The following is a 27,914-nucleotide window of genomic DNA, read 5'->3' on the forward strand; positions in this document are numbered from 1 at the left end:
GGAACACGGGCTCGAGCAGCCCCTCAGATTGTGGCCGCCATTTTGTGGCGGGCGGGGCGGCTGGTGGCGCGGGGTTGTCTGTGCGCGCTCGCAGCCGTGGCCTGGCCGGCAGCGGGATGTCTTGCGCGGCACATGCCGCCCCTCCCTGTGTGTTTCAGAGGTGGGGCCCTGGGCCGAGGGTGGGTGTCCGGGGTGGCTCCTCCCGCTCCGGGTGTGCTGAGGGGTTGGAGGCGCGTGAGGTTTGGGGTGCCCAGAGAGCACCCCAAACCTTCCTCTCTTAGGCGTTCAGTTTCCCTGGCCCCTCGGTTTCGTGAGCTGAGCCGCGAAATCTTTTTAAACTGATGGGCAGGCCTCCCAGTGTGGTAAAATCTGGAATTCGGGTATTCTCACAACCCGTAAGTCTGGGTGATGGAAACTGATTTGCTTGTGGTGGCGCAAGAAAAAGTGATGCCAGTCACTGCCCTAAAGATGGGGAAATGATGAGGGCAGAGTGTGTGCCTTGTGTCCTGTGATTAAAATGGGGCACTATTACACAAATACAGGAAAACCCAGAGATGATTCCGAATTACTTCCAAACCCACCAAACAAGGGAGTCTTCAGCTTGCTTGCAGATAAGTTTTAAGGACAGTGATTTTAATTCTGCCCTCTTGATTTGTTTATCTCAGAGAAGCAGAAAGGTTTTCTGTCCCACTGGATAGACCCACCCAGAGCGCAGCCATGGAATTACCCCCTTGTAAGGAGTGATCTTAGTTCCCAAGCCAGGTATGGTAACAGCTCTGTAGCTGAATTATGAGAACGCTTATCTTGGTGAATGTGGCGGCTTAAATCCTACTTCAGGCTGCATCTCTCTAAAACCTGCAGTATCTGGTTGGTTGGTTGTTTTTTTATAAAATACTGCTGCTTCCTACTGATGATCTTTGTACTTCCATGACACAAACATGAACGTCAGGAAACTGGTTTCCACTGTGAGGGTGATGGAACAGTAGCAGAGGTTACCCAGGGAGGTCTTGGAGTCACAATCCTTGGAAATATTCAAAAGTTAGACATGGTCCTGGGCAACCAGCTCAAGGAGACCCTGCTTGTGACCTCTGAAGTCCCTGTCACCCTCAGCAGTTCTGTGGCTCTGTGAAATAATCAGAGGTCAAACCCACCACCTCCTAACGTACAGTTTAGCTTTCCTTATGGTTTCCTTATGGGCAGGCACAGGAGGGAGTACTCAGTTTGTCTTCAGAAAAATTCCTGTGCTTTAGATAGAACTATATAGTTCTTTATAAAGCTGTTCCCTAACCTCTCTGTTGGTGGTTAGGAACTCTCCTGTGACTGGGAAGACTGGGCAGGATCATGTCCTGAAGATAAGAAAATTAAATCAGTGTTTTCACTGTCCTGACTGCTGTAGACGGAGCTGCTGCAGAACACATGGCACTGCTTAGTGATAACTAGGAGTTATCACTTACACTACTTTTTTTGTAGAGTTGATCTGTAGGTGAAGGCTGCTTCCAGATACAGTGCTTCAAAGATGAATGCTTGAATCTATTTCTGGATCATGGTCAGACATATAAATACTGAGCTGTTAAAAGCTCTGTCAAGACTGAGGCATTTCTGAGTAGGTGTAGAAGGAGAATTTCACATGCCTGGGGTCCTAAGACCAAGCATGTTGCTGATACATTCAGGTATTCCCAAAGTTAGCACAGAGAGGGGAGTGGCACCTTTGACTTTTGATGCCTAAATTATATTAAAGCTTTGATACCCAAATTTTGATACCCAAATCCTTACTTAGATCTGACCTAAAGCAGTATTTCTGCTGGGAGTGTTCACTGGGAGGGTTTTGTGCCAAATTTCTTGTATTTTACACTTGACGTAGTGAACTGTGATTCCAAACAAGACACCTTCAAATAGAAGGAAGCTACATTAATCCGTCTTCATTCTGAAAAGGTTTAAAGCTCTCGTTGGCCAAAAGGGGAGCTTAAGAGGTGTTTGGGGGTCATCTTGTTTCCCTGCTGCTGACAAAACATGATGCACGTGCTAAAACAGCTCTAACGTATGTGCAGTCTAATTTTGTATCAGTGCATTCCTTAAGGAATAAACCTAATAAACCATAATTCAGAAAACCAAGGAAGATGCAACTGACAAAAAAATTCAGACAGATTTTTCCATTAGAAGCTGAAGTTTTATTACAGGATAAGAGTACATAAAGCACATCTAAAATCGATGTGTTCAATGCACTTAATAAAGGTAATGTAATATTAAAGGTACGGTTTCTAAGTACAATATAACAACATTCATATTAGAATGAAAATTGGAGTATTTAAAAGACAACATTAAATCTCTTATTTTTACAGTCATATTTACAAAATGAATCAAAATACTTTTTTCGGGACCGAGTAAAATAACAAACTTGAATATAAGCAGGCTATCGTAAGAGTGAGTTGGAAAGGTCTATGGAAGGGAGAAGTGAAGTGATTGGGTAAAGATCATTAGCAAAGGTTTAGTACAATACCACATCCTCTTGATGGCTTACATTTTACTGTGGCTAGAAAAGGAATTTGTACATACTGTACACATAACAGACAGCACATATTTACATGTACAGTATAATTGCATTAAACTTGTGTGTATTTACAGAAATTTGAGCATATCACTCAACGAGGTTTTTAAGTCTGTGTGCTTCATTTTCAATTGCTGTGTATTTGTAATCAGCATTTATTCTGGCGTTGGTATGTTGAACATTTAGTAAAGAGGGAGGATAAATGTTAATCACATGGTTTTGCATAAATATATCAAACCATTAAAACAACAGGGAGAATGTGTTCCTGGCATTACCTATAGGTCGGTACGTACAAATTTAAGAGTGAGTCCTTCTCTCTTTGAAAAATATCAAAAGGTGACTTAAATCAAGAAGGGAAAACAAAATTGTCATGGCTTATATTTAAATAAGATTGTAGCTTCAAGAGGTTTTTATAATTGTCCTGATAGTGTTTGCAGTTAAACATTCCACTTATGAAAATATACCCATGGTGCAGTAAAGTTTGTTTTTGTTTTTAGGTCAACAGTATGTTTGCTGTTTAAAAAAAATTATTTATATATATATATATTCCTTGGATTGAGGGTATAAAAGCAGTGCATGGAAGCCAAGAACCATGGCTTTAAAATTCACTACCTTCTATTATCAAAAAGTGCAGTAAACAGAAACATTTTTATTAATAAATTGCTCAAAAATCTTTGCTAAAGATCTTATAAATTCAGTAATATTACAGAAAAATTCTAATAAATATTTAAAAGGTTAATTACCCCCTTAGTTAGATATTTGATATCCATCAGTTTTTAAGAATGAACATGAAAACAGTATCTAGAATGAAAGGATCAGGGGACAGGAATATTTTGAAGGGTATATGACTACGTAAATTAAGGTATACATGAAAAAATAAAAACAAAACCCCCATACCTGACAAAACATTGCAAATTCCACTTCTTAATTAACTTTAGTTGCTACTGGCTGTCCTTGGATATGTATGCATGGTGTATAAAGCATATCCAGGGACTGAATTTAGCCATCCATCACGGCAGATTTACAGAACATTCCTATTTACAGTAACTGGAGTTAAGTGTGTAGGCATGGCCCAGTAACATCCGCAGTCTGAGCGTGTACAGATCCTATTTAAAGTGAGGAGGGAGGAAGGCACCCAGCAGAATAACATCTATACATTTCCGATGCAACAACAGGATAGAATTCTCCCAACAAACCAAATAACTACCTCCCTTTCAGACAGACAGCATATTGTAATTATTTTGTACTGGCAGATTAGATGTTTTTCTTACTTTGAATACAATACAGGCAGACTCTTTTAGTAACCAAAAGGATAACAAGCTGGACAGAACAATTTTAATAACATTAATAATTAATAATGTTAATAATGTAGAAAAAAATTCTACATTTGATATCAAGTATCTGTACCGGTGAAGTAATTTTCTCCTTATTAAATATACTATAGAATAATTTATATAATGACACTATGCGTTTAAAGAGAAAACCATGTCCCAAATCTTGTACTCTGATACAGGTACTTGTTGGGCATATGTTGGTGTATATATATATATATACACAAATATATATATTTATATATAGTTATACTCAGTGAAATTAACAAGACCCAAAGGTGGTATTGTCTAGGAATAAAAGGGGTTTGTTTGTTTTTGTTCACAAAAGTAACGTATCTAGCACCACACATCAGAAAAACACAAAAATAGCACACTCTAGTTCTAAACAGCTATGTCTAAAATAGATTATATAGTAAAACAGATATTATACAGCATAATGTGGTATTTGATAAACAGATAAATATTTGCACTGTGTAGGCTGTTTATAGTATAATTTTATCTATACAGAATGAAAGCAAAAGGTTAACTGTATAGAGGTGAGCAGAACAACATTAAATATTATGACTCCAAAGCAGAGACAAAGTTAGAGTTGAAAGAATAGAGCAAGATAAAATGTTTACAGGCCATTACAAGTCCTTAAATTAGTAGTAAAATAAGGAATCAGTTGCTCAAGTTTAAGAAAGCAGTAAACAAGAGATTTGCATTTACATGCAGATGTCTAAAACTTGTATTTCTTTTAAATCTATGCACAAAAAGTCATTTGTTTTATTGCTTGACATTCAGTTATGGCTAGAATATTTTTAACCTTTTTTTTGTACTTTGGAAACAAGAATATTGTTAAAGGTGCCATAAAAATGGACAACATTGAAAACAGTTTGCAAATAAACCACCTAACACTGCAGTTCTTTATACATTTTAAAAAGCCTTGTCTGGGGTTTGTCATATGTTAAATATATTTAATCTGGGAAAATACATTGTAGCTTGAAGCCTCCCATTGGCCCAAACATCCAATACAAAAACACATCTCCAGAAAAGGAGCAGGCAGACACTACAGTTACATATAAAGAAGCAGCCAGTTAATGTCCTAATAATTCAAATAGTGACCACTGTTCTGTAACTTGTTTCTAAATCAACGTAGAAATGAGGAACATTTTGGATTTAAAAAGGTGTACAGTACGTATGCCTTTTTGTGAAATAAAATTCACTGTATTGCTTATGAATTCTCTGCATTAGATATAGATAGCGTTACAGATTGCAAGTTCCTGTAAAGTTTGTGCATCTACATTAAGACTTTGTGGGGTAATTCAGGGTAGTGTTTCTCAAACCGAAAGTCACAACTGGTTGTTTGAATGATGCCAAAGTGTTTAGATCATGGTCAAAACCCCCTGCCAGGCACACCCGGCTCGGTTCTTTGTGAAGTGCAGGTTCTCCAGCGCAGAGCACGTGCTCCTGCTGGCTGCAGGAGCGCGCTGGGCGGGGAACTCGGGAGCTGCAGCTCAGCCCCACGGCCTGGAGGAGCTGCAAGAGCCGGCTGGGGACTGCACTTTGCAGTGGCCGGAGAGCGCCCAAGTACCTGCAGCAGCTTGGTTCCTTCAGTTAGGAAATGCCGCCAATCATTCCAGCTGATTCACACTCCCTGCCCCAGGAAACGTAAGTCAAGTCCAACACAGAGAGCCCTGTGCAGAAATATAGCTCGTACAGATTGTGCTTTCAGAAACCTTGAGAAACACTAACATAGGAACACAAGTATACATAGGACATGTGAACACTGAAAACATGCAGATGTTAACAAAGTGTGATGTCACACATCAAGTTGAACAACTTGATTGTGAAATTCAGCTTGAAGAAGTAATAAGATTATGAGGGAAGACATACAAGTGAATATTGTGGCAGAAGAAGTGAGCCTATGAGTATTGATCTGAAGCCTTTATCATGTTTTGTTTCTTATTTGGATAGCCTACTTATTGCTATAAAGTTATTGCTATATTCTACCAATGATAAAGGCAAAAAGAAAAAAAAAAAAGGACAAACAGCAACATCATAGATGGAAAAGGTAGAATACAGCTTCTGTTTAGGTGTTAAAATTCTACTTAGTACCTGAATAAAGTTCCAGAGAAAGACTGTATATTATGTTAGGTATTTTTCTCCTCAAGTCCAGTGACTTAGCATTATGTAGCAAGCCATTATTACAGTACTAGAATTAAAGCACATACTGCAAGGATTTTTAAATAAATACTCATTTACATTTTAAAACTTTTTGTTGCTGTATTTGGTATTTGTATGCATTTGCCCTCATTTCCACCAAATGATTAACTGACAGAAAATACTTAAACAAAAAGAAAAAGGCTAATATTAAAATATATTAATGGATGTAACTTTTAAAGTGATAAATATTAGTATTAATAACTAAAAAATAATTCTAATAGTTATGTTTCTCCAGCTAGGGAAAATAAAGATGTTCTGTGCAATCTGAATCAGCTAGCACAGTTAGAATTCCATACTCAAGAGAAAATTGCCTATTATTTTTGGATATTTGTAGTAAGTGGTGTTTCTGGCATTTATATTAATAGGTTTGTCTATACTGAGGAGTTTAGGAATGTCTAGGGGAAAAAATACACGTAATTTGCACAGCTTACACTGTGTAACTTGTTTTGTTCATCAAGTACAGACTGGGGATTGTCCATGCCAATCCAAAAAAAGATACTGTAATGCTTGGATCATCCCACTACACAGTTACAAACATCTTATAGGTTGCCAATTCTAAGTGTTTAATTGATGTGCAGGTACGTAAAGAATAGGGTCCACTGTCAATCAGCAGCAGGAATTCTCTTCTGCTGAAGATGCCAGAACACCAACTGATCATACTTGCTAAGTGCTTGTCTGCCTTGGAAAGCCATTCCAAGCTAAACTCAGCTGTCAGCTTGTGAAACTGTATGCTCTCCCTGTTTATTAAGCAATCTCAAGTAACCAACTGGTAGCTGTATACCTGTGAAAAAACCCCCAGAAATACCAGAAAACTGGGGATTTCTCCAAGCAGACCCATTGGATGGAGAAATCAAATTCACTCTCTTTCCAATGTAACCAAGGTGCTGAAGTCTTGCTCATTTTGTTCGTAGTTGTTTACTTGCTTTTCTACTTGCATTTTCAAAAGAATGTGAAGCCATAAAACAAAGCTAATTGGGACAGGCTTCAAGCATCCCATAGTTTGGCACTGGGAGACTTCTAAACATTGTTGGGTTTTGGTGCCATTGTAAAATCACTTGCAATTGTTGTATTTGATATACTAGGTATGAAAATTTCTTCAGCCGCACTGTTGCTTTCCAGTCAGGTTTTGTCTTTACCATGAAACATCTGCAGCAATGACAGACAACATTTGAAGTGTTGTTCTTGTATTCCTGCAGATCTGTGTTCCTTTCTATGTGACTTCACTGATGAAACCTAACCATGACCTTTTCATTCTTACTGTATTCTCACAAACGGATTCATTTTCTTTGATAATAATTTAAATACTAAAAAGCTGCTTTCTATTGCAGAACACTGAATTTCAACTGGAAAAGCAGTCCTATCATTATAAAAATGTTCAGAGGGTATTAAAATTAATTTCAATCATTTATTTAGTGGGTCAGCATTTCTTTTCTAAAATATACTTGTAAAATCTTTGCACTATTTGGAGTATTTCTGTTGTGAGCACAATACCAACTAAAAAGCGGCTCTACTGCAAGAGTGAGCAAGAGAATGAGGCACGCATAGAGCATTAAGTTAAAAAAAAATCCAGTTCTCTTGTGCCTGGGGACAGGGGGAAAGGAAGAAATACTAGCATATTTTTTAAAAAGTAATTTGTTCCACCAGCAGTACTGGCCACCCTGTTGAAGAGTTTTAGAAGATCCCTGAGCACATTAGTTTCTGACTTCTAACCCCAGCTCCAAAATGATAGGGCTTCTCTTGTTGATAACGAGATGGATTGTCATTCACAGTTAAGTCAATCATAAGGTGCTTAATCTATTTACCCTTTTTTTCACCAATCAGCACAAAAAACTGTCAGAAAATAACTTTTATTTTTCTTTTTTAAATAATAAAAGGGCACAAAATTTAAACAATCAATGTTTTGTGACAGTGGTTTAGGATTATTATCTGGCTGCCCCTCAACAACAGACAAGTGATTCAATCGACATTCCTTAGCAAAAAAAAAAAAAAGAAAAAAAAAGAAAAAAAAAGAAAAAGAAAAGAAAAAAGGCAAAAAAAGAAAAATCCTGTACAAATATGTATTTTTCCCTGAGGGATCAAGGTTACACCCGCAAGTGCTCTATGTACATATTGCACTGTAGAGGAATGAAGAACATGTGCAAAAAAAGCAACAATGATTGAAGCTTACTAATCAAACCTTTTAATCATGACTGCTATGTCATCTTGCATTTTGGAATGTCGGAACACAGCTATTCCTTTAATCTAAAATGTAAAAATAAAAAACAAGAAAGAAAAAGAAAAACGCACCTCTACTATGGCACATTCAATGAAATAAAAAGTTTTCCAAAGACAAATAGACAAATTCCATCAAGAAAATAATACAAAGTTCGTTCGTTTGTGGTTTTTTTTTTGTTTTTTAGAAAAATTACATTACTTTCTTTCATTGTTTCACATTACAAAATCTTTTTTTTTTTAATGTTTACACAAATCACATTTTATTGCAGGAATATTTCAAGTGCCATCAAACATTTATAGAAGGGTTAAAAAAATAGAAGTCTCTCTAAAGTGGTCCAGACAAGGCTTTGTATAGAATAAATCTTTTTACCACCTTCTATTTTTGACTTAAGTATTTTGAATACATTTTCTTTATTCCATTGACACTTAACAGCCTAGAAGCAGCCGCTCACACGTCCCACACATACACTCATGTGCGCACACAATGGACTCTCTCACACACACAGGTGCACATAGACAGATATCTTGGTATTCATACTAAGATAAGCTAATAAAGAACAACCAAACTTAAAAACAGCCTCCCTTTTAACCTAATTTCATATGTCAAACAATGCTGGAGGTGATGACATGTATTAAGGTGGTTCATACGACAGTACAGTCTAGTAGCTCTTCCTAGAAAGCCAGAAAACATCTCCAGGCATAGATATAACTCCCAAGGAAAATATCTTTGCAGACTCTAAGGACTAGGTCATCTAAACTTAAAATATTATGTTCAGCTCTCCTAGTGTTTTTATTTGTAGTGAACTGGGCAGATGATGAAAATACTCATGTGAATATCCATTGACCTCCAGTGGTTTTTACCTGGTTGATCATCTGATACCAGGCCCCCGTCCCAGGGGTTTTGCAGAGGGCACTTCCTCTGCTGGGCTGTGTTCTTACATGGCCATCTCCAACCAGCCACTCAGGTGTTATTTTGAGTCCTTTCCATGAAGGGCAACCCAAAAATTATACTCTATTGCCAAGCGGCTGTTAACTGCGACCAGGAAAGCAGAGTTACTTAGGGTGTGTATGTTCAGCCTGACTTAACAAGGTCCCAGTACACATGAGCTCCCACAAACAAAAACAGCAGTACTTTCTGGCCTGGATGATCAGTCTCAGCTAAGGCCCTATTTGAAGCCTTTTTATTGTTATGTATTTTATTAGTAAATGCTCCAAGACATATATTGTCAATGATTTATGAATGTAAATATGCTAAACAGAATCCAAACAAAACCACTGGTGCCTAGATACCTGGTAAAGTACTAATAGTCATCATGAAAAGGTAAGAACAGGATGTGACTGAAAACTAATCCCCAATATTTTGCCTGGTAGTCTACATTGTCAGAAGTAGGAGGTGTACCTCACTCTCTAAAAAAGTAAGGTCTTACTTCACTATTCATTAGTTGACACTGAGATTAAGTTTAGTTGATCTTTACAGGACTAGCACCTAAGGCTGGTCACATTCAGAAAACATCTGTTAGTTTAAAGAAGTGCTTCAAAAATAGGAATACACATCAGAATGCAGGTACCGTATCATGCCAGTTACTCCAATAAAGTAAACAATGATCCTAGGAAAAGTTTTTCAGTGGGAGTGGAGTGAGCATGTGCTGGGCTGTGAGCCACCTCTTCAGGAGCAGGCACGATGGAGCAGGAAAAAGACAGCTCTATGGACTTTTTCCAAAAGCCCTCTCCTGCCTCCATCCCAAGTGCTCAAGCACTGCAGGTGTTCCCCTCCCACACTCCAGGGCACACTGCTCTGAGGAGGAAGTGTGAGGCTCTGCTCTCACTCTCCTTTCAAAGCCTAGAGATGAGTGATAGCTGTAACCTTCCCTGATGTGCTAGACTGGAACATTTTTAATAAGTGTCATAGATAAATGTTTCTATTTGACCCCGAAGGAAACATGTTCAAATCATAGAATAAACCTATATTTTGCTAATAAGAACCTGCTGATCTGATTCTCCTTTTAAAAATACTTAGGCTTCGGTGTGTGTCTATTCACTTGTTACTTCTCAACAACTGTTAACATATAAGAGATTGTTTACCCTTGGAAGTTAAAGCAGTAGGGCACATTCTGTCTCATTCCTTTTCATTTTTTGACATTCCCAGCTTTTTCTTAGGTACTTCATCAAAACTGCATTTGTGATGGCCTACAGGGCACATCCAGTTATGCATCTTCATCTCATCCAAACCCAAATATACACCTCTGGCTCAAACAGCCACAGTTTGTGATGTCGTTTATGTGAACCTGCTTCCTTCAGAACTACATTTACTGCCAGCTTTGCTCAGAGATACAATTCTTCCTGAAGGGAATGGTAATTAATAATGCTGCAGGATTCAGCTTATTGGTTGGTTATGCAATACAGGAATCAGAATTACAGAATGCAGGTTTCTGGTAGTAATGATTTCCAAGCTTGTACTGAGTACAAACTAATGCTTTCTAGCAACAGTGTGCCTTTCCTTTCTTAGTCTGTTCCCATCTGATGAACTTTAAAGTGCATCTTTTTAAACAAGGAGAAAACAGACTTCTCTCCTCAGCTCCCTGAAACTGAACTGCTGGATGCTGGAACAGGGGTCAGTGTGTCTCATCTCACTGAAGTCAAAGACAAACCTATGGATTTTGACAGGCTACAGCTTGGCATTTGAAGGCATTGTTTACAATATGGAGTACAAAAGTCTGTAATAGTACATGTAAAAATTACTTTTCTGCAAGCATGTCATACACACATACTTTTACTGTAGATACAGACTTGACTGAATACTTTCAAACCTGGATTTATGGTGGGCAGGAATACACTATTTAATAGCCTGATTTTCAAAGATGCTGTTACTCATTTGTAAATGATCTGTAATTAATTAGTTCAACTCTCACAGTGGAAACTCGGAACCTTTGAAAATGAGGCTTCTGACTTTGAAACATTCCGGTTTGAATGACTTGAAAATAAAAGTACCTTTGAATTTAACTTCTGAAAAGATTATTTTAATGTAGAAAATTGTCATTATTTTCAACTCTTTAAGAAAATCTCTAACCATTTCAGGATATGACCAGCCTCTCTTTAAAAGTAACATGGAAAACAGCAGCATAAATACCTCCCAATGTACCAGTACCTGCCAAACCTTTTTCAGTTAAACTTGAATTTCTGGTGCACATGCAACACAACAATGAACACGCTAGCATTTAATTTAAAGAAAAAGGTGCAAAATGAAAGTGCCTTATCAATTCAACAAGAAAAGCTATACCAGTAACTACATTTTATATTAATTAAAACAATATATAAACAATATCTCTTTTGCTATATATAGTCTTCATGCCCATTTACCCTGTAATATATTATAATGCTATTGTTGCTATTGCTATGGACCCTTTTCATGCCGTTCTGTCTACTGGCAAACAGTGGTAGGTGAAAAAAATCGTCCTTCATGAAACAATGAGCAAGTTGTGCAAACTGATGCTGAAATCTCTGCAATGCACACCAGTCGCTGATTACTAGGTGGACTCTGTTCTGACCAACAAATTGATTGTTCTGTCAAAAGTCTGGGCAGTGAACTACAGGAGAAAACAACCTTCTGACATTAGTACCCTCAGTCTGTGTAAACAGAGGTCAAGGATTGAGAAGTTGAGACAGAAAAAGGGTCCATATTTGTAGGCATAATGGAAATCATATGCATGAGAAAAACAAGTTCAACTTTGTTTCATTGTTTCCCATCCTTCGCCTGACCCCGACCGCCAAGAGATGTGCAGTGTGTTGGCTCCCTAGGTCTGTGCAGGGCCATATAAAGTGTCTTGGTTTTCTTTCTTTATTTTTTCCTTTTTTTTTCCTTTCTTTTGTTTTAATGTTTGTACTTCAGACATTCTAGAAGTGCTTAGGTGATACGTTTACCCATCAATTTGCATTGCTGGCTCAAACTCTGAAGTGAACAACTCCTTGTAAAGTGGAGGAAAATGAAGTCGCACAATGTCTGGGTATATTGCTTTAAATGCCATAAGCTTTTCTGTATGTCGTCCACACAGTGCTCTTAAAGTAGACACTTTGCATATTAACTGTAAAAAAATGAACACAAGTCATATGGTCATACATGGAACGAGGCCTCCCGATCTTGCTGTAAGGATTAAAGCTCTCCCAAACCAAATAATTAACTTAACAGGGATATTTCAGATGTACAGTCACGTATATTCGCTAGAAGTATTTAAGTAATGGACTCACAGCTATTTTTGAAATAATCTCTTTTAAGGTTTTAGGAAAATGTGGCATTAGGTTTCCTTGCTGGCTTGAAAAACAAGTATTTCAGGGCTGGATCTTCACTCATTAAATTATCCTCTTGGAAGAAGGCAATCCCAACTGCTTTTAAACCCACTGTGAATATTATGGAGGGAACTGGCAATGCACTAGATTAGACTTATTACCTTAATTCAAATAAGATAAAAAATATGTACTTCAGAAATATCATGAGGGTACTCCCTGAAGTTACTAAGTATTTGTATCAACACATATGGAAGACTCTTTCTTCTGACAAAGGTATCCAAAGCATACACTGAGAGAAAATTACATGAGCTAGGATTTGAAATTAAGAAAATCTGCAGAGCCCAGGCTGGACCATCCTGCTGCTACTGTAAGTAATTCTGTGGTGTGAAACAAAGCATAAGCTCTGGCTGTGCAGAGGTGTAAAAGGAACTACCTCTGCAAGGTAAAAGTAAAGTGCCTAAATTTCCCCAGTTCTTCAGATTTACTTCCTGTAACATTGCACCAGTTTCCCATTTCTGAGAAATTACATGAAGATACTTTAGTATAATAGTAGGTAGTGCCTCTTTTTCCTAGGCATCAGTATTTGGAAGAACTGAGAAAAAGGCTGTGTGGGGAACTTCTCACGGAAGTTGGACAAACAAGTTTAGTTTGTGTGTTGCATGTTATAACAACTTAATTGTCATGCAGGCAGAGATTCCACAAATACTAAGGCATGCATGTAGTACTGAAATAGTATTCTGTATGGCAGGAGTGCTGTGTAGGAGAGCTATCATAAAAACCTTCATCACTTTTCATGAAGTTCCACATAAAAATACTCCCTTTCAGACCATTTTCAACCTTGTTCCCTAGAAGATCATCATTTCACCTCTTCTAGGTTTAAGTAACTAGGTTCAACTGAGCAGCTTGATTTTGAACAAAGAATTCTGGGTTTATAAATAAACTAATTGTGTATGAGCTTTTACCCCGTAATCAGGGCAGTGTTCAGATGAAGCCACTCTTTCACAGTCCTGTGACATGGCACAGGATGACCCTTACCTTTGTTAGAATTCCATCTTCTCGGTGGTTCTTCTGTAGGACGTGCTGAAGTGCTAGCTGGATCTTCTGCTGGAGTTTTTCAATTTTTACTTTCTCCTGAAGCCATGAGCGATCTGAATATAAATAGAGTTAAAACCTCTAGTAATGCACACATGGATCACAGTGCATCAGGAAGTACTGTTACAGATTCCTTTTTCCTGTTTGTAACCTTCCTTCCAATTGTCATATAATTTCATATAGAAAATGGGCTTAAAAATTAATAGGTTTTGAAATATATTTATTACATGCACTTAAAGTTAATTTTATAAAGCCCTTATTTAGGAGAATGCAATGCATCTGAGTAAGATCTATTATTCATTTGCTAAGAAAATCTGTAAAATGCAGGGTGTTTACAAAATGAGGCTAGCGACTTTTTACTGGAAATGAATAGATCATATAATGAACAACTAGTTGGAGAGGATCTTCTTGCTAAGATCTTACAGAACTTACAGAAAACCAACATAACTTACAGATCTTACAGAACTTACAGTGACTGACAGAAAAATCAAATGCAAAGATTCAGCTATTAAAAAAAAAGCAGCTGAACTTCCTGGCAGAAAAGCAGTGTTAGCTGCCACATTTCTGGTGTGACCCAACTGTAGGGTTCTGTAGCTTGCTAAGACACAGGGCTAACACACTTCCTGTCTGGCCAACAGCATGAGAACATGTTTATGAGAGACTCGATAAACCCACCTAATAGAACTTTCCATCACCACTCCTCAGTCCACTATGCTGCAGTCTGAGCTCAGAGTTTCTTTCTCAGGTGTCAGGCCAGGCACTGACTGACTTTCTGCCCCAGTACCTTGTTCCACCTGACCTAAGAAGCCTCTTCAGGAGCTGGAGCATACTGTGTTCATTCACCTGTGATTATTAACTTATTTTAGCCACAGGCATGGCAGACCCAGGCTGACTTTTGGGGTGACTTGGAGGTCTTGCACCCTAATTTTCAGTGTCCCCAGTCGCACTACAATGGCACTGCTGGGACTATTCTGTTGTGCTGCATCTGCAAGCTCACACACAGGGAAAGCTGCCTATGGGAGTTCAGTAACTGCCTGTCTCACCAGCACTGCCTCACGAGTCTCACTCAAATGCATTTACGCCTTTGCAAAGAAGCTGAGTCCTCAACAAGGTGAAAATGTGGAAAATATGAGCTTAGATTAGGATCTCCAATTTAACAAATTGATTCCTAAATTCATAATTTTAATGTGTTTATTAAAATCAAGAATTTGGTGGAGACCAAATCAAGAATTTGGTGGAAATATCAAAAAGGTAGTATTTCCACAATGTCTGATAATCGTAACGTTACCATTAAAAAGGCCTCAAAATAAAAACAACCCCTACCAAATAAATCTAGAGGAAATCTTCATCTCTTACCTGCTGACATTAAAACAAATGCAGAAAACAAAGCTATCTCATCTTCTGTCAGGTGCATAGAACATAAACTTTTTCCAAATTCAAACACAAAGCTAATGAAGTCTTCACAACCTGCCAAAAAGAAGGTAAGCTCTTGTTACGTTGTTTAAAACTACTTCAGTGCTACAGAGTTGTTGATTTATTCTGATGGAGATAAGAAATAGATGTAAAACACTTCATAGGTGGTCATTTCCTTAAGGACTGTGAAGTGATGGCAGTGAGATCTCACTCGTCCTTGGGGGTATTACTCCACTCCCACAAGTTCCCAGCTCCCACATCCTGGCAGCCAAGATTCTCAACGTTTTGCACACTGTATCTTTTCTACACTGAGTTCTCATGAGGTAAATATGGATAAATCTCAAGCCATTTATTTTCAAGCTCAAAATTGCTTTACACCTTTGTTTCTGTTCTAAATGGAACTTTGTAATGTCAGTGTGGACTGAAGAAGTTCTGATTTTAAGATTATTGAGCACACAGAGTGGGGGAAGAGAGGCACGCAAGGGACATGCAGGAAGCAAAGGGAGAAGCCAAGGTCTGACTGAACATGGTTCATGCAGAGGAGGAACTCTGTCTCCTCCCATCCCTTCTCTTGCTCACACAGGTGTTATTCAGGTTACTGCTGCTGTCACACATGCAGGTATAGTCTTTAAAGTGAGCCCTGCCCTGAAGAGCATCACAACCTGAGAGACAAGGGTTCTCCTCAGCCTCCCCAGCCTAAACTTCTGGATACAGCTGGTAACAGATCAAAGTTATATTTCCTTAGAACCCGGAATTGTTTGTGCTCTGACCTTGTACCTTGAGGGTTTTAGAAAGGCAAAGAATGCTTCAGGAATTGTCCAGCATTCTCCACTGATGTATTTTCACTGCCTCCAAAGTGGCTTACAGCCCAAATCTATACCCAGTGAATACATCCTTTTAAAATTAGCAAAAAAATGTGGGAAAAAATTTCAAAATGGTATGTAGTTTAATTTTAAAAAATGATTTACAGTATTTTACCAGCAAATAACTGGACTTGGCAGATTTTAAAACACCATTAATAGCTTCAAAGCAGTAACATCAGTATATTCCAAATTAGCTTAAAATCTGCTGCCTTTTCCAACAGGATATATGAAACATTACATTAGATATGAAATCTGGGCTTCTCTTCTCAACAAGTGAGTCCAAACTGCTCTACCCTAATCAAAATGCTGAATTTCAGCACCAACAGTCCTTTACTGCATAGAGTTAAGCTGTTTTACCTCCTGAAATCAGCTTGGCCTCAAATAGAGCCAGCATGACAGCTTACAAAACAGCAGTTTGAGCTCCAGAACTCTTTTATTTGAACACTACAGACTGATTTTTCAAAGCAGCTGTTTTTCCTTGCTTTTCCACCTTATTATTTTTATTCTGTATTTGGTTTTTGAGGGGTTTTTTTGTTTGTTTGTTTGTTGTTTTTTGTTTGGGTTATGTTTTATTTTTTGTTTGGGTTGTTTTTGTTTTTTAATTTTTTTTTTTTTTTAAGACACAACACTTCACATTTCCTTACCTAAGGACTTGAAAACCTCTGGGCTAGCATACTTGCCATCAAAGTAGACTGTGTTGTTCTGGGAGTCAAAGGCACGGCACATTCTGATGAACACAACCTCTAAAGACCCTAAAACAGAAACAACGGATGTTTGACTAAGGAAGGAGAGCCTTCAGTTGCAAAGAGCAAGTGAGGATTTAATAACAATGCCCTGCATTCACTGTCAGTTTAGCAGAGTAGCAAGTTGCTGTGGTGTAACAGAGCACAGTTTGGTTTGCTAGTAGAATTACAAGAATTCCCATAAACCCCTTTAGAAGATTTCGCTGAAGAAATTTAGTTAATGCTAATAAACTCCAGTGATTTTTTTGAGTAATGAAGTCTCTGAAGCCAAAGCAGCTCATTTATGTATATGTTCACCAAGCCTTAACAACTTGTCCAGTATTTGTAACCTGAATTACTCCTACAATATCTTGCATAGAACAATTTGCATTTTTACCTTGAAATATTCACTATTAATAAAAAAAATTAAATCAAATTTTTACATCGTAGCACACTCATTGATCCATTTATCCATAATGAAAATTTAATAGATAGACTTGAACTCCTTCTCCCCACAATAAATAAGATGATGTTACTACAAAGACAGAAAATTTTCAAGATTTTCCATTATTTAATTTTAAATGATCATTGTACTGCCTATGAATATATGTGCATGCAACCACTATATGTAACACATAACACCTTCCTCAGACAAAACTAATAGAAGCAGACCTTAAAGCTGACCCACATACCTGCTTTTAAAAGCACAATTTGATCATTTTGACACAGTTCCATAAAGCCATCAATGCGTTTGGCAAATTCCACTACATACTGTATAGCTTCTGTTATTTTGACTGCGCATAACTGCCACATTACCTCCCTTTGCTGTTTGAGAGAGAAGAGAAATTCAAAAATTACTAACCAAGCTTTGGAAAGCTCATTGTCAGAAAGTAAAACTGAGCTAAAGAAAACCAAACAACAAAATGGAGTGAGTTCTCTCCAACACTCCTGGCTACAGTCTGCTGATAAGACAAGGGGAATTGACCTCAAAACCAGAACCTCATGTGGATGAGTGACAATGCAACCATGGAAGACTTCTTCAGTCATGTCAGAAGAGATCCAGCTTGGAGTACTTTTATCATAAGCCAAAAATGTCAAAGTGTAGTGATTTTGATCATTTCAGTGGGAATTTTATTCACTACATGAAAATAAAATGCCAATTTACACCAGCAAGGCATTATCATATTTTTCCTATCAGATTCTCTATTTTGTACTGAATGCAAATTATCGACCTAGCTCATCTTCAGAAGGATACATATAAAGATGTCCATATATGAGCATCATCTTGATAAAAACATAAAGAAGGTGTGCAAGTAGTGAGTTTTTCCAGTGTTGAAAATAATGCAGAATGAAATCACCTAAAGTAGAAAAAATTGTACTCCAAAAGGTTAAATATTTTTCTGTGGAAATGAAAAATATGTTCAAAGATAGGTGTGCTTCAGCAGTGCTTCCCAAGGCCATTTTCCAAAAGTAGCCAATCAGTAGCAGCTTGTGGATGGAAGGCACGTTGGAAATAACATTGATTAGACCTTACAATACCCTGCTGGCACGGCAGCACTGTGCTGCTGCTCCACAGGTAAAACCCAGACACTGAGCGACAACTGGAGCATGAATCGGGATTTCAGTGAACCCCAAAGGCTGGAAATCTGTTGGAGCTCTGTGTTTATAAACTCAAACTAAAGCACAGCATAGAACATGACAAACTTGTGGGCTCTGGCTTTCGTTGTTGAAGATCCAGGACATTACAATTTTAGAGAACAAAATAACATGCCAATTAGGACTGAAAAAATTCCTTTTATTTCCTATCCTTCTTTATCAGAGACAGATTTTAGGAGAATGTCTTTACCTTTTCCTATACTTGTAAAAATCACAAATGCAGAAGATATCCTGACCATATTGCTGCTTTTGATTCTAGTGTATTATTTTTTTTAAACACACAAATATACATTCCTGATAGTAAGGAGAAAGCAGTGAAAAAGTGAATTTTGCAGTGTGTTATGAAAATACCATGCTTTAAAGAAACCATGCCGTATCTTGGCATGCTTTTGTACCTTGTTCTGATAGTTCTCAATTTCTTCCTGCAGAAAAGTTTGCCATGTTATCTGCTGTAACTCCTCTCTCAAGTACTGGCAAGTTTCCATGTGTGACTTGGAAATATTCTGTGCAAGATGTTCTAAAAGAAAGAGCAGAAAGCGACACGCGTTAGAAATGCAAAGCTATACCTTCAGACACGAGAAAAGCTCGTATATTTCAGTTGCAACAGGGGGAGGGAGAAGGTGAGCTGAGAGAGAAAACTGCTTTGGTTTGAGTTTCCTTGGAACCAGCCCCGGGAAGCGCAGCCATTTAACGCCCGGCCGGAGGACGCGGCCGCGCCCGCAGCCGCCGGCAGAGGGCGCCGCTGACCCAGAGTTGAGCACCGGCGGAAAGCGGCGCCGAGGGGACACGGACACGGCTGGGGCACGGCGGGCGCGGAGCGACCCCAGGGACTACAGCCGCAGGAAACTGGGGGAAGAAGCGGCGTGACCGACCCCTCGAGCGAGGGCACACAGCTGTCTGTGGACAAGGCCGTGCTGAACGCAGGACACATCAGGGACGGGACAGAACGGCACTGCCAGGCCGGCAGAGCTGCCAGTGCCAACGCTTTCCAATAGGGAAATACAGTTACCGCCTGTCTAGAGTTCTCTCAGGCAGGACCTTCTGGTTCCATGAAGCTGCCTGGGAGGGAAAAGTGTCTTTTTTTTTTTTTTTTTTTTCTACTCTCATAAAATTTAAAAAATATCAGGAAAATGCATCTATTAGAGAATCCAGATGATTAAGGTAACACACTAAAAAATCCCTAACACTAGGGGTTGTTTTCCTTCAGCTTTAGATGAGTCACCTAGTTTACGGCACATGATTTAAAATTTCCATACAATATTTTAATTCCAAATAAAATTTTCTGCTGCTATACTTGATTAAAAGATGCATAAGGCAGATTTACATTTATTAATAAAACTTGGTTCCATAAATGTTTAGGAACACTTTCAAAAGCCTGAATAGTACTTAGATACCCAAGTTCCACTTTTATTTAACTTCCTCTTTCCATACCCTGACCCTTCAGGTGGGCATGTTCTCCTATTTTAGCATCGAGACAAGTAGAGGCCTGGGAACTTGTCTCACACAATTCTGCCTTGTTTGGCCACTGAAAATGAAGGCTCAAACCGAAGAGGAATGATGGTCACTACAACATGGAGGTATCCTGAGGGACTGCAGTACTGGGTCTTCAGTGAAACTGGCTTTGTTTGGTAATTATCAAACCCAACTCTTCACAAACTGTACTGCTGGACCAATGTCTGTCAGTAGTTTGCTTAAGATATTGCCTGAAAAATCTTTAACATACAGATGAAGTAAAAGCAGATTTTATGTGCTACCTGGGCAATCAGTAAGGTAGAACACAACATAATTTATACTTTGTCACTGTAGTTTTGATGTATTTCAGAGCAATTTTATTTTTTTTAACAAGTGTGTAGTTAAAACACTCGTTCCCGGTAGCAGCAGCTGACAGCATGATCCCTGTGCCCTTACAGGATGCAGGAGGTGAAATATTCCCATGTTATTCACAAACCTCTGCCTCACTTTGGGACTGTATTTCAGCACACACCTAAATATTTTCATTGAACAGCCACACCTTTCTAAATTGAAACCTTCGTCTGGCAGACAAACATTCTTCAAACATTGTTCAGTAATGTTAATGCTGGGCACCCAAATCGTGCTGTGCAGGGTTTAAATGAAGCACTATGTAAATAAAGGTAAGCAACAGGACAAACTTCTTTAAGCCACTGTTCCAAACTCAACAGTGGGCCTACAAAGGAAAAATCCTCTATTTTTTTTTCCTGTGGGTTTAATGTAGATCTTTTTAATACCTTCCATGAGAAAATTAGCAGTCATTTCACTGAGACAAAGCTGGTAGTGCTGCCTTTGTCCTGACATTTTCTTCTCCTTTTTACCTATCTGAAATTATTTGAACTGATGCCAGACACAGTATTTTGGCTGTCAGGACAAATTACATTGTAGAGAGCAGCATTCTGCAACATAAGGACATTTAAAAGCAAGCTTCTTGTGACTTCCTCTCTGCAAAACTTCTCAAAAGAAAATAAACTACACAAAATTTTAATGTGGAATATCTGATTTTTTGAACTATTTTTAGGTATTCATAATAAAATAATTAGAAAAAATGTTGCTTCAGCCAGTTTTAAGAATCAATTTTAAATGCCTGGCTGCTTACATAAGTAATGGAATCATGAAACCAGTTCTTTGATGTCCTGTTCCACTTTGTTATAACCAGTTCACACAGCACAGTAACTCCAGTCTCAGCTGTTGACAAGCCATACTTGTGGAATTCAGCCTTAGTGTAATCATTAAGAGAAAAGTTTAAAGTAAATTGTGGTAATTAATGTTATAAGGCTCTTAGAGAAATTTTAATGTGGAATATAACAAAACTTGTTATATTCAAAAATGTCCTTCAGTATCTGGGGCTAGATCCTCTTCAGTAAGTGACAAGAACTGCCCTGAGCCCAGTTCTCCGGTACAGAGCAGAAGAAAATCAGCCTCATCACTTTTTGTTAGGAGTAACAGTATTGAGGTAATGAAAAAGGAGATAAATTGTTAAAAAACAATCTGCAAATAAAGAAATGCCCTGTTTTCTCAACACTAAAAATTAGCTTCCTCATCAGTATTCCCAGGGTTCTATCGCAAGGACTGAAAGCAAAAGCAACACTGATTAACCCCAGTCCCCTGGGAGCTTTAGTCCAGAGCAGTAAGGAGTTCCCCATGTGCCCTGAGATCAGGGTATTACTATGCACTTCACAGAAGAATGCCCAGCCATGCCCACAGCTCTACTGAAGCAGCATTCTCACTATCACCTGGCTACATGTGGCACTTTAATCCAAAGGGTACTGTTAAAACAATTACAATGGAAGCTTTTCTCTCTCATTACCTAATTCTGCCATGGACACAGTTGGAGAGGTCTCCCCATTTGTAAAAGAACAATAAGGGAAGAAGCCCGATGCTGGTGTGTAGTCACATATTGGTTCTGGTTTGATTCCATTAATATCAAGACCCGACTGATCTGGAGAAGGCTGTATGTCTAAGTAGAAGCTGCTAACTGCAGAGTCTGCTTTGCTACCTTCAGGGGTATGCCCATCAATGTAATTACTGAGGTCGTCATGTAGCTCTGTTAACCCATTGGTGGTGATATTGTATGTTGGTGTGAGTGGTTCTGCCTCTCCTGGCTGCTGCTGGTGATCCCGCTGCTGCTGCTGCATTCGGTGTTTCTGCACCTCGGCGTACAGGCTGTCCCTCTGCTTTTTTGACATTCGACCAAACTTTACAGCTGAAATACAGACACACAGGAGATTACACCTCTACACATCCACCACCGCCTTTCAACATTACATGGAAAGATACAGCACAAACGCCAAATGTGCAGGATGGACAGACCTAAGAACCACTTCTCAGTTACAGGTACACAGCTGCAGCACCTGCTCTTTAAAAGACTGTCTTCCACTGGAACGGACCATTAGAAGTCACTGGTTTAGATAATTCATTAACTTTCCACTTCTGCGCTGGAAAGATTTTCTGTTTTATGTCCATTGAGGTTAACAGATGCATCTCTTCAGCATTCAAACCCTACCTAGAAAAGCAGAAGCTAAACTAGAACACACTGGCCTGAGACAACTGTCCAGTTCCAACTAGCTGTACATTCATGCTGTGGAGTGAACCTAGAGTGTGGTGCCAACATGTGGGGTCTCTCTCAGTGTATCAACAGCAAGCTTTACTGAGATTGGGGCTAAAGCACGTGGGAAGAACCACCAAACCTGCCTTCAGTGCCTCTGTGACAGGCAAAAATATTTAGTAGATGAGTAATTGTTAAACCTGTGTGTGTGTGCACACAAGTGGATGTGTGTATCTCTACAGCATTACTACGACTTTGAGGAGCATTAGCTGTAAGCCAACAGCAACTGGTTTGGGAATTTCCAGGAAATTCCCAAGGATGCAGCATGGGATTTCAAGGACCTGTATCAGCTGTAAAAGCTTCATCCTTTAGAAAGGCAACTACTGCCTTCTGCTTTTCTACAGGAAAGCAAACATGTTAGAGGAACTATTTATTACATGATCAACTGTTTCAGGTTTTTAATCTCATGGCCAATAAAAAATAAAGAAAATGTAATTCAAGAAGTAAATGTAATCCGGGAACAATCTCCTTGATCAGGCCTCATGTACCTAGAGTAACGTGTATGTATTTGTAGAACATGCAGCGCTGCTGTCACTGAGGCAGGAGAAAAGACTGAGTCAGATCTTCAAATGGGTAAGTGGTGGCAGCTTCGTTCCATCTGTGGGGGAAGCGTGCAAGTCTCAGCTGCAAAGCCAGTTCTGACTGAATTACATAAGCAACTGTTTGGCAGAGGCGGGCTTTCATCACTATTCAAGCTGCAATTTTGAGCTTAATATTTAAAAGCACTGGAACATCTTTTCTTCTGAATTCTATCTTTGAAAAAACACTGCATTATTTTTTGCTTTGCATTTTTTCCATTATTCATTACACACATATTTGAATTCAGTTGATACTGTGAAGCAGTTCTGATCTGTACCCACGCACCAGGCAGTGCTACTTGCAACTACAGGAGGTCACTTAAGTTGGAATGAATATATAGAGGAAGTATTAACATGTGAATAACAAACTGCATCTTCAAGAAATGACCAGAGACAAAGCTCTTAACTGAGAGCTATAATAGGTAAGTAGGAAAAAGATAAATCAAAGAACTTTGTACATGCCCTAATTTGTATATATTTGAGTATATAGCAGCATCTAAAAACATATAGCATATAACATAGAAAAATACGAAGCAACATCTGAAACTCACTCGATGATCTCAACTATCAGTGCACAATTAGCACATAAACGCTAGGTGTTTTGGTTGACCATCCATCATACCAGACCTCATGTTAGTATTTTACAGCCAGGCCCCGAGCTAGCGGCGCTTACCATCCCGCGACATCCCCACAGCAAGGCATTTCTGTAAGCGACAGTGCTGGCAGCGGTTCCGGCTGGTCCGGTCGATCAGACAGTTCTTCTGCCGAGGACACGAGTACGTGGCATTGCTCTGCTGACTCCTCCTGAAAAAGCCCTGCCATGCCATGGCAAAACACAAGTCAAGGAGCTGTTAACTGATGGAGCAAATAAAGACTCTGAAAGGTAGCATACTTAGTAGAAAAGAAGTTCAAATGCTCTACAGTCAACTAAAGGAAGTTAAAACTAAAGGTTTTGTTGTTTTCTTCCTCTCCTAGAAATAAAAAATAGTAACTAGCAAGAAACAGTTCATTAAACAAGCATAACACATAAAGGAATTACACTTTTTATTCACTGATTTTACAGATCCCATATTACATATGGTACACCAGCTCTTTCCAAATGAGATAAAAGTAATTATAGACTTTGATTTCCTATCTTTCCTGGGTTGTCATAGTTCTCCAAAATAGGGGGGATTCAACAGCTACCACCCTCTGTTCTGCTCTCTGGAGTGACAGTGGCAGGCACTGATGTTCAGCCTTGCCCGTGTGTGTATGTGTTTAAAAATACACAGCACGATGCCGAACAGTTTCTCCTGCAAAGAACAATTTCTTAACATGTTTTTTACAGACTCACAGAATCATTAAGAGCGGAAGAGACCTCTAAGACCATCAAGCCCAAACATTATCCCAGCACCACTGTGCCACATTCACATGCCTTTTTGAACACTTCCAGGGATAGTGATTCCACCATTTCTTTGGACAGTCTAATCCAATGCCTGCCCACCCTTCCAGTGAAGATATTTTTCCTAATGTCCAACTGAAACTTGCCCTGCTACAACATGAGGCCATCTTCTTTTGTCCTGTTGCTGGCTCTGCCTGGCTCCATCTTCCTATCAGGGAGTTGTAGAAAGTGAGAAGGTCACACCTGAGCCTCCTCTTCACCAGATTAGATGACCTCAGCACCTTCAGCTGTTCCTTATCAGACTTAAAACCAGTAAAAGACTTGTGCTCCAGACCCTTCCCCTGCTCTGGACACACTCCAGCCCCTCAATGTCACTTGTCATGAGGGGCCCAAAACCAGACACAGCACTTGAGGTGTCCCACTAGTGCCTAGGACAGAGGGATGGTCACTGCACTGGTTCTGCTGTCACCTATTGCTGCTATTGTGTGAGTTAGTTTGATGCTGACAGCCCAGGTTTTGTTCAACTCTGTGCAGGATTTAGATTCTTAAGGAGGGGAAAAGCTAAAACACATTTTCTGTATGATCTCTTTCCTGAGTAACCCCATCTCCAAAGAAAGCTGGAGCTGGAAGGTTGCACACAGCTACAACTTTATTGCCTCCTCCAGAGAGGTGCATGTCATTAACCACTATGCAGCTGTTTGCTTTGAAGTCCATTTCATCCTTTTGCCACAGACTGCCCAAACGTAAGCTGCTGCGTGTGTAATACCTACTTCACAAGGATTCTGCAAAGATGTAGTCATTCTAAAGAGGCATTTGAGAGCAGGGAGCACACTATTTTAGTTTTATGTTGCCACATAATGGATTAATTAACAGTGCTGCAAAGAAAATAGCTCCTTGGAAAGGCTTTTAATTAAAGCTGGACTTTTACCAATTTGTTATTTACTCGAAGGTTTCATGCTGGAGTCCCTCAGCACATGCACAGATACTCGGTGAAGCAAACAAAGGAAGGACTTCTGCATGACAAGTCTCAAGTAGTTCCTATCAAACTGCCTGCAGACAGAAACATGGCAAAACACTGAGACAAAGCCCCTGCTCAGTCTTAGCAGGAAGGCACCAGTCTTTGTTGATTACACTCCTTTTATTAAAGCTTTACTAGGGAAACATGGAATATTAAAAAAAACCAAAAAAAACCAAAAAGAAACTGAAGATGCTGCCTTTAATCCTGTTTTCCTGTACATAATTTCTTGCCCCTTTTTTTGGTCTTTGTTTCTATATGACTGAACTTTCAACTGCTTTTTTCATGTTTGTCAATAGATAATTGTCACTGAGACTGAAAGTATTGCACATATTGAGCTCCAACTGAATGCATTTCACCCTGTAATAATAATTCAACCTGAAATACCATGGAAATGTCTACCATTCCAACATCACAAGGATCCCTCTAGAGAAACCAACTCTTGGTAAGTAGATAGATTCATTTCCAGCTCTGGGAGCACCGTCAGTGGAGTCTGTCACTCCAGTGCAAGTACAGGTGTGTTCACCACTAAACTCCAAGTGCAATGCCATTCACCAGAAAAACAGGATTAGGGATTGAGCTGAGCAGTGACTGGTCAAGGTTCCACATCAGTCCCTGAAAATTTCAGTTCCCCAAATGCTCTTCTAGTTACACCGAATGACATGCTCACACATGAGCTGCATGAAACCCTCTGCCACCTCTGAGGTTCTGCAAGTCAGCCTAACCAATATGTGAAACCAACATGTCCCAATAACCTCAAGGATCCATACGTTTTCCTTTAGCTGAGATATATATATATATATATATATATATATATGTACACTGATTCTAAATTGCCACTTCAGCATATTTTATTAAGAATAGCCTTGTCAAGCTGAGGATTATTTTTAGTATTATAATGGAGAAAATACTGGCCCTTTTCCTTTTCCAGATTTTCCCTAGAGACACAGCTACTCAATACATTTTAGTGTACAATACATCAGCTAAGTTACAGCTTGAAGCTAAATTTCCAGTGGAGCAGAAATGCCTGAACCCAGGCCTTTAAAAGCACTTGCACTTTACAAACCAGAGATACAGTAAATTGCTTTTAATAACAAACCCAAGAAAACATCAGCAGAAGGTAAAAGAAAGAAGAAACCTTGCCACAAACTTCCAAAGCTGATCTAAACTTGTCCAGAGCTCAGAAACATCAGTATCTGAGACTTAGGAGTGAATTGACAATGAAGGTCAAGTGAGGATTTTTTGTTCTATGGTGTTGCATTTACTTGTGAGTTTTGTAAGCTTTTGGTGGTCCTTGGGCATTCACATCACTGTAAGACACGTGGGGAAGCCCCTATTACAGAAGCCTTCTGTAAGTACCTACAGTTTCTTTCTAGGCTTGTTCTCTCCTTAATTAAAAGGAGAACACTCTATTCTGTTGCTCTAATCTCTCTCTTTTGCCAGAGGCACAGAGCTGGCTGTAATTTTTCCACCAGGAAGGAGGAGGTGGATGCATCCTTGGTACACGTGTATACGTTCAAGCCTTATGCAAGCCAGCCCAGGCCACATGCTTTTTATTGCGTGCATGTTTACAACCCTTATTTCATGTGACCTAATGGGCCAAGGCAGGGCCACCCCTCCTGATCAAGCACAGAGACAAAGCTGGTGCTGCACTGAAGCAGCCCCGGTGTCGGAGCACTCTGGCCCATGGCACGTTTGGGCCAAGTCTCGGCCCCTCCTGATGGCAGCACAGAGATCCAGCCCCAGCCTCTGAGCTCTGCACATTCCCTTTTCCTGCAGATGGATCCACTTGGTGCCAGAAGAAGAGCAGAGCATATAACAAGCCACAGCTTGGTCCCTGTGTTTCAGACTCCTATTTATACCAACACAGTCTATGGGTGTTCGTTTGCTGCCACGAAATCAGGTTTGGGGAAAAAAGAGCCCAGGAACTTTTCATCTGCAAGTCAATTGGAATAACAACATGTTAGAAAAGGACCCTGAAATGTAAATAGCCGTTTTTTTGCAAAGTCTATTAATAGTTTCAGTGACTCCCCTGCTCAGCACTGGAGATGTTGGTGTCTGAGGCAGTTGTGCGTCCCTCGTGTCCCAAATGGCACCGCACACGCTCCCTCTGCACCGCGCATGGGCTGAAACGCTGAGCTCATGTTTGGTCTTTTGACAAATTTTCATTTAATGAATTGATTCCTACAGTTCATTAACATACCCACTTCCACTTCTGTATACACATATGTCTTAATTAGCTGCTCATTGGCTGTTTAATTACAAGAAAACAGCTGACAGCTGCCTTGCTGCATCCTAATGGCAGACGTTTTGGAATGACTGTATGCGAGCCTGTGACAACAAAGGCTTATTCATAATCCCCTGATTTATGGCTAATACTTAAAGACTTCCACGTATCATTAAGTTTTGCAATATTCTGAGCAATTAACAATTAGTTGGGGGGAGTAATTATTTTGCTGTTTTCTAAAGCAATCCAACACAAATTTTCTACAAAGAAACAT

At 39.3% G+C, this 27,914-nt stretch overlaps 1 protein-coding gene and 1 long non-coding RNA gene across 5 annotated transcripts in view; one reads left to right on the top strand and one right to left on the bottom strand.

Annotated features, from left to right (window-relative positions):
• The first annotated feature begins 36 nt into the window (after nucleotides 1-36).
• Nucleotides 37-21,626, top strand: LOC119705356. Its single transcript, XR_005258195.1, has 3 exons — nucleotides 37-160; nucleotides 666-762; nucleotides 18,751-21,626. It is a non-coding gene; the product is annotated as an uncharacterized LOC119705356 (long non-coding RNA).
• RORA (RAR related orphan receptor A) overlaps nucleotides 2,146-27,914 on the bottom strand; it is a 364,473-nt gene continuing 338,704 nt past the window's right edge. For 3 of the 4 annotated variants that reach the window (XM_038147681.1, XM_038147683.1, XM_038147684.1), the window contains 8 exons: nucleotides 23,691-23,832; nucleotides 21,642-22,037; nucleotides 18,718-18,839; nucleotides 17,359-17,491; nucleotides 16,589-16,696; nucleotides 15,025-15,135; nucleotides 13,612-13,724; nucleotides 2,146-12,374 (listed from right to left, as the gene is read on the bottom strand). In XM_038147681.1, coding sequence (XP_038003609.1) covers nucleotides 12,210-12,374; nucleotides 13,612-13,724; nucleotides 15,025-15,135; nucleotides 16,589-16,696; nucleotides 17,359-17,491; nucleotides 18,718-18,839; nucleotides 21,642-22,037; nucleotides 23,691-23,832 — 1,290 coding nt within the window. In that variant the 3' untranslated portion in view covers nucleotides 2,146-12,209. The remainder of the gene's footprint in view (nucleotides 12,375-13,611; nucleotides 13,725-15,024; nucleotides 15,136-16,588; nucleotides 16,697-17,358; nucleotides 17,492-18,717; nucleotides 18,840-21,641; nucleotides 22,038-23,690; nucleotides 23,833-27,914) is intronic. The other variant, XM_038147682.1, reaches the window with a different exon arrangement.

The sequence above is a fragment of the Motacilla alba genome, chromosome 10, assembly GCF_015832195.1.
Source record: "Motacilla alba alba isolate MOTALB_02 chromosome 10, Motacilla_alba_V1.0_pri, whole genome shotgun sequence".
Lineage (NCBI taxonomy): Eukaryota > Metazoa > Chordata > Aves > Passeriformes > Motacillidae > Motacilla > Motacilla alba.